This window comes from Buceros rhinoceros, unplaced genomic scaffold, assembly GCF_000710305.1.
Source record: "Buceros rhinoceros silvestris isolate BGI_N320 unplaced genomic scaffold, ASM71030v1 scaffold19416, whole genome shotgun sequence".
NCBI classification, from domain to species: domain Eukaryota; kingdom Metazoa; phylum Chordata; class Aves; order Bucerotiformes; family Bucerotidae; genus Buceros; species Buceros rhinoceros.
Window position 1 is genome coordinate 5,616 of NW_010416005.1, and position 7,451 is coordinate 13,066.

At 34.7% G+C, this 7,451-nt stretch overlaps 1 protein-coding gene across 1 annotated transcript; it reads left to right on the forward strand.

The window, feature by feature from the left end:
- Positions 1-298: 298 nt before the first annotated feature.
- MANEA (mannosidase, endo-alpha) lies at positions 299-7,196 on the forward strand. The gene is made up of 4 exons (XM_010137649.1): positions 299-863; positions 3,249-3,358; positions 5,778-5,854; positions 6,560-7,196. The coding sequence occupies exons 1-4, from the start codon at positions 314-316 to the stop codon at positions 7,194-7,196; spliced, it is 1,374 nt and encodes a 457-aa protein (XP_010135951.1). The 5' UTR covers positions 299-313.
- The last annotated feature ends 255 nt before the right edge of the window (positions 7,197-7,451 follow it).

Sequence of the window (7,451 nt, forward strand, 5' to 3'; positions counted from 1 at the left end):
AAAGAAAGATGTTTTGTAAAATATGTGAGTCCTTGGTGGTAGAACCTCAGAACCTGACACGCGTTCTCAAATGCACAAACGCTTCTTTTGTCATCCTGTCCCCCACCCCCCACCACCACCCAGTGCAAAGGGCTGTTAGTTGTGCAGTCATTGTATGCATCATATTTGTCTCTATACTACTGCTATTATGTAGAAACTTTATGAAGCGTTTCATACTGCTGAATTGGGTAATAAAAAAATCTGACTTTAAAATATTTGTCTTTTGATCAGTTGTGGCCAAAATCCTTCTGTTTGGATTCTGAACTATGACATCATGGCAAGATTTCGCAGAAGAACATGCATCATTTTGTTGCTATTTATTTTGTTTATTTGCTCCATAATGATGGCTTTGAAGACTCTGAGACCTGACAGAGCTGGCTTTGGGGACCCATTTGGACTTGGTTTGTTGCCTGAACTTCAACAACGGACAGTGATCTTGGACAATAAACAGAATTCGCTAAACAGGGTTCAAGGAGATACTGTAACACGTGTCAGTAATTTTCATAGTATTGCAGTCAGTACTATGAAAGCATCTGTGCCTCCTGTAAACAAGCTGGAAGAAGAACTGCCTTCTCCTAATTATAACTTCCACATATTCTACTATAGTTGGTTTGGGAATCCACAGTTTGATGGTAAATATATTCACTGGAATCATCCGTTGTTGCCACACTGGGATCCCAAAATTGCAAACAATTATCCAAAGGGAAGGCATAATCCTCCTGAGGACATTGGGGCCAACTTTTATCCTGAACTCGGATCTTACAGTTCCAAAGACCCTTCTGTCGTAGAAGCCCACATGAAACAAATGCGCTCAGCTTCAACTGGTAATGAATATTAATGTTTCAGCATGTTGTTCATTTATCCAGCCTTAAATATGTGAATGAACACAACTGACACATTCTTCCATTTTTTGATGTAATTCTGGGAATGTCTGAAACTAGTAAATATCTTTGTATTTCTGAGTTTTAACACCCAACCAAAACTTACTTCTTTGTAATCCTGTAGGTGCACATCTTCCATGACTTATTGTTAAGCTCTGATAACGTATGTAGAAAATACAGAAACCTTTGCTAGAGTATATTGTCAGTGTATTTTATTTTTTAAGATGAATACTTCAGGAACAGGTAAGAACAGGTTTCAGTAAATCGTGTTAACATAGTTATGGGGCAGTTTGTTCAAATAGGAGCTGCTTTTTGTGTGTGTGTGTAATAGTTATAGCTTTTATACAATATTTGTATTTTATGCATTTTCTTTTTGTCTCGTAGCCAATGTTTAATCCATGACTGCATTTTGCATTCTGTCAAATAATAATTTTTCTTCTAGTCTTTTTTGAGGCTTTAGGAGGAATCTTACAAGAGGACAAAAATGTAAGTGGTTCTTTCAGCCAGTATTGTGTAATGATCAAAAGCATATAAGAGTTTGGAGCAGCAGGAGTCTCGTGCAATGTTTCCTTATGTTTTTCTTATATTTTACAATTCTTACCTTATTAATTTCCTAATTTTTAACAGATTAATACAATAGATTTTATTCCTCAGATTGCTTGGGGAATTTTGTGGTAGTCTAGTCTGAAGTCATTAATTTCTCTTGAATGACTCTACTCTGGTTTATGCTATTATTTTTGGCATTGCGTCCATCCTTTTGTAGACTTCAGAAGTGGTACATAACTGTATTTTCAACCATAGGAAAGAAAATTTTAAGTAGTCTTTCTCAGGGAAAGACGAATGTAAACATAAATTTAGGCTCCTTGATGAACAGTTCTGTCTCCTGACCTTTTCCCTATTTCTTAAAGGTGTAGAAGAGAATCTTGACAGATGTTGTACTCAGGGTATCTTGAGTGTAACCTGAATTTGTTGCTGATGTTCTGCTTGTCTTTTACATCTCACTCATTTGAATTTTGTCCTTTTCTTTTGTGTGAAATAAAAGACAGGGTGATAAAGCTCAATAAAACCTGCATTTTTCTTATCCTTTCTTATCCTTATCCTTTCTTATCTCTTGTGATAGTATATTATTTGTGATTCTCTTTTTGATAAGATGTGGAGAGAATATGTTGAGGGTAGTTAAACTAAATTCTCCTATGTGTAGTAAGCTCAGATTTCTGGTTTTGATGTTAGGTGATGGTTGTGTATTCACTCTAATTTATGCTCTCTTTTCATGATTTTGGACTTGTTTCTTTGGAAATTGTTAATCAGAAATGTTATAATGTTAGTAAAATAGGTGGAATTCGGAGTATGTACTTCCCTATCTCCGTGACCTGATTTGTATACTTAAATTTTTACCTAGTTAAAAAGAATCATGTTGACTTATTCTTCTATATGTTTTAAATAATATTATTAGGAATTATTGTATTCCAATAGATACCAGTATTTCATGTACTTTTTCTGTCTTACCTTCTTTCTGAATTACTTCCAACCACACACCTAAAAAGTCTAATTTATTTATCTGACAGCATTTTATTTTAGAAGGGAAGAGTTTAATCTTTCTGAAAAGGTATGTGTTTTCTTTTGTTTTCATGGAGAGCGTCAGGAAAATTTATACTGTAGGGACATTGTATTTGTTGTCTTTTTTTTTGGCAGAGATAGTAACATCCTTGAATTATTGAGAGTTACTCAAGCATTTTTTAGGTAATAAATTTTAAAAGTAATTTCATGTGGTTGGAAGGTTGGATTATGCCATAGTAACTGCTTTTAGCAAGAAGAAAAGTTGTGGGATTACAATGCCTGGTTCTGCGTGAAATGTTTTGTAGTAAAGCCAGAGGTACAATGCAGAAATATGGTGGGGAATAAAGTTTCATAAAATAAGAATCTCTTTCATCACGTGCATAGCCCTCATCTCTTGAGTATGTATCTTGATATTCTCTGGCTGTACTGTAGTGTAAATATAATGCTTTACGTGGGAACGTTCTCCTCCTCTTGGTACAACCTGGAGGTTAGGATGCTGTGCTGAAAAGTGGGAGGGAATGGCTCTAAGTGCTAGGCTTGGGACTCTGAGCACAGATCTGTTCCCTTGACACTGTTTCCTTGCCTTTTAAACAGAAGTCAAAGTGCACTCTGAGAACACTGAGATTTCATAATTGGTTGAAGTGTGATTTGAAATTCTCATTTATGTTACGTAGCTTTCACATCGAGCAATGATTATAACTCATGACAATGCTGTAGCTTACATGTTAGATGTTAAACAACATGATTTAAAATTTTGTTTTGTATTTTCAGGTGTAATAGTACTTTCATGGTATCCACCAGGTATGGCTGATGAAAATGGAGAACCAACTGATGATTTAGTGCCTGTTATTTTGGATTATGCACACAAATATAATCTAAAGGTAAAGTATTTTTAGATGCATAAATTAGGACTGCTTAGGAAAGTAAATCTTGCTAAGAGTTTGCTGCCTTTGACTCATGGTATAGAGCAGTAATGGTGGCTTCTTTCTGGTGGTTGCACTTCTTTTGGGTCATAGAAGCAGGTATAAGTACCCTTTGAATTACGCTGAATTTGGTAAGACCTAAGGAATATTACCTTATAACTAGAATAAATATCATGATCTGCCTTTTTTCTGTTTTGGTTCAGATCTCAAGCTTACAGAATCTAAGGTATGGTGTTGTGGATTTTATTTTATTTTATTTTATTTTTTTAGGAAACGATTTTTAAAACTAGACAATATATTGTTTTCAAATGAGCCTTGGGAGTTGAGGGAAGTATTACATGCTTCAAAATATTATGGAATACAATGATCTATAAACTAAGGCACTTTGAGAAAGAAGAAAGAATAACTTCATTTTTTGCATTACTGCATAACCTATGCATAGAGGTCAGGTTCAAACACCTATCAGTAATAAAGAGGGATTTAGAAATTCTAGTTTGAATGAATGTCTTTATTCTAGAAGGTGTCAGGAGCGATTGCCTTGGACAGTAAGGTCAGAAGCTGCTGCTCTGAGTTTAGGTTACTCCAGGGCATGACAGGATAGAAAGGATAAATTACCAGCTCCCTGAAATAGATGAAAAATCAATTAAAGATGATGTGGATTGATCAGTATAACCTAAAATCATGGTTTGATTTTGTTTATATTTAGAGTAAAAATTGTATTTTCCCTTGGGGTAAAGAAAATATGCAGTGCCTTTTAGTCTTGCCGAGTAATAAATTCGAAGTTTTCAGTTATCTAAGTAGCAGCATATGTTTCATCTCTGACGGGTGTTGTCTGTACTGCGGACTAAAATTTCATCCTGTTCATATGCTCTGGTTTTAGTTGGTCATGCAATTTGCAGATTTTCTGAGAAATTTCCTGTCACTCGTAGCAACTGCAGATTCTTTGACAAGCAGGAGGAAAGCAGGAAGGTTGAATCAGATACAGAATAATAATTACAAAATATATTACAAATAATTTTGAAACTGTTAAAAAGGCTGTGTTAATTGCATTGTGACATAAGTTGCAGATATGCAATAGTAAATTATTAAAAAGAAAATTAAGCATTATCCTTCCTCAAAATTTTTAGATCATCTGGTAGAGCTTGCTCTCACCTAAAACAGTATCATTCAAATCTCTCAAAAGAGCCAAGGCTAAATGAAATAAGCTACCAAGGAGAATGCATGTAATAGTATGGTAATGATTGGAATATGGATGGGACTGCTGTTACTGCTTGGAATAATTACTGGAATACAGGTATTAAGCATAGATGCTACCAGGGAATGCTACCTTCACTGTAATGTTTTTAAATATTCTTGCCCTATTAAGTTATTAGAGCTAATACTGGGAATGTCGTAGATCAAAATGTCTGCTAAATGCAAATATGCTTAACAGTACGTCCTTTTGATTTGCCTGCTTCCGATAGTTGGAAATGAAACATGAAATTATAGTGCTCTTCAACCTGTCCTGTCAGTCCTAGTGATTTGATTTAACTCTCTATATTTCTATTGTTTGTACTTAATAGAGATATGATATTGGCTCTACAATGGAAATTTGCTACTGTTGCAGAGTTATTGAAGACTTTAATAAATGCATTCTTCTCTAAAATGGCTTCTGAAAAACTAGTTGCTGTGACATGTAATTTATTCTTCCATTTAATTGTATATTTGAAAACAATGGCATTTTTACATTGGAACCTACATATGTGAAGCCATTTCGTAATTGCGTAAGCTCCGAGCTTTCATTCAGAGCATTAGCATACTTTATATTAGACTTAGTTCCAGGAGTTTATTGCTGTTGATAAATCTATAAAATTTTAAATTAATGTTTTTGTATCCCATATCTTAAAAACTCTTTGGACACTGAAAACTTTCCTTGAAGAATTACCTATAACAAATTTAATTCGTTGTTTAGAAATTAAATAACGTTAAGGGTTGAGGGCCGAGGTAAACAACCCCTCAAATTCCTTAACGATGTTTAATTGGTTAATCAGTTCTTTGACATTCAAACAGATAATATTCTATTTCAATTTTTAATTGCTCATGTAGTTTTCTAAGTGTTTGGAAGCATGCTTACTACGCGCTGAAGACTAGGGAAAGCAAAAGCAGTGGTTTAATGTAAAAAACTAAATATTACTCTATTACCAAACTTCTTTGGATCAGAAGCTTCTAATCTTAGCAACGCAGGAGTTGAATTAGAGTTGTATTTTTCTCAAAATAGACTAATGAAAATTTGTTCTGTAAAGAACTGTGTTTGGTGTGACTGGTACATGCTTCATATAATACACGGTGCCCATGTATTTTACATTTGAATTGCTCTTATTACATTTTCATCTTTCAGGTCACTTTTCATATTGAACCTTACAAAGATAGAGATGATCGCAGCATGTACCACAATGTCAAATACATCATTGACAAGTGAGTGCTTCCAGATTGGTTTCCTTTGGGGTTTGTCGCGTGTTGCATAGGGGATTTCTGTGTACTGTATAAAGCTTGGAAGAATATATAAAAATGTGTGCTGAGACTGAAGAAAACTGAAGAAACTTTGTTCATATTTCAGTGGTACAAAACTCAGTCTTTAAAATACTGAAGTGTTAATTTTACATAGTGAAATGTAAATTGCTTTCAACGTTCAGTAGTATCACAAGTCATGATACTTCAGACTGAAGCAGTTAAACTGTTAGCTACATGACATATAAATTAAACATTTTTATAGTGACAAACTAGCAGCTAGACCTTTAATACATTGACTTCTAATAATTTTAATTCAGCTTGATGAATGCTGTACAGCTAGTACTTGTTTTGTTCATCAGTGCTTCTTAGACTGTCTGATTCCATACTAATTAGAGGATTGGCCTTCAGAGAAAACTAATACCTATAGTGCTGTTCCACACTAAGTTACTAATTTGTAGTAATTTGAAGGTTCTTTTTTAATACTTTAATAATAGGTTTTTTTAATACTTCAGCAAACACTGGACTGGAAAATGGATATGAATTGCTATGTTTTGAAGTGCATGTACTGACTCTTTAAATTAGTTTTTAGGAAAAGTACTCAGCACAGATTGTGAAACAGGACTTTCCAAATGGCAAATTTTGTCTTAACGATACTTGTTTGCTTTATAGATATGGAGGACATCCAGCCTTTTACAGGCATAAGACCAGCACAAGCAGATTTCTTCCCATGTTTTATGTTTATGATTCTTACGTAACAATTCCTGAAATATGGGCAAATCTGTTAACTGTTTCTGGATCCCAGAGTATTCGGAATACTCCATATGATGCTTTATTCATTGCACTTCTTGTAGAAGAGAGACATAAGCATGACATTCACAGAAGTGGCTTTGATGGAATGTACACGTACTTTGCCACCAATGGCTTCTCCTATGGCTCATCTCATCATAATTGGGCAAGTTTAAAAGCCTTTTGTGATAGTAACAACTTAATGTTTATTCCAAGTGTGGGGCCAGGGTATATTGATACCAGTATCCGACCGTGGAACAACCACAACACCCGCAATCGTGTCAATGGAAAATACTATGAGACTGCCTTCAGCGCAGCTCTTTTGGTGCGACCAGAAATTATATCTATAACATCTTTTAATGAGTGGCATGAGGGAACTCAGATTGAAAAAGCTGTCCCCAAACGGACTGGACAGGTGGTTTACCTTGATTATAAGCCCCATAAACCAAATGTTTACCTAGAGCTTACTCAGAAGTGGTCTGAGAAATACAGAAAAGAACAAGAACAGTGGCTAATGTGAGCTGTTACTGCTGCAGTCGTTTCCTAATGTGTTGACAATGTTGAGAAAGAAATTGAGAACGGAAAATGTCTTTATTATAGATATGTTCAAATTATTGTGTCTCTTGAATGTATATGCACTACTACTGAATTTGAATTTTGGAGAGTAAAAAGATGATGAAAATATTGGCATTTCTGTCTTATTACGTATTGTAGTTCAGGAATATTCAGGGCAAATGCTGGGGGTTTTGTTTGTTCATTTCTTTGTTTTAAACTC

Coding starts and splice junctions, on each gene's coding strand:
- MANEA (XM_010137649.1), top strand. CDS start 314: ATGGCAAGATTTCGCAGAAGAACATGCATCATTTTGTTGCTATTTATT. Junction 3,359..5,777: donor CACACAAATATAATCTAAAG/GTAAAGTATTTT, acceptor TTCATCTTTCAG/GTCACTTTTCATATTGAACC. Junction 5,855..6,559: donor GTCAAATACATCATTGACAA/GTGAGTGCTTCC, acceptor TTTGCTTTATAG/ATATGGAGGACATCCAGCCT.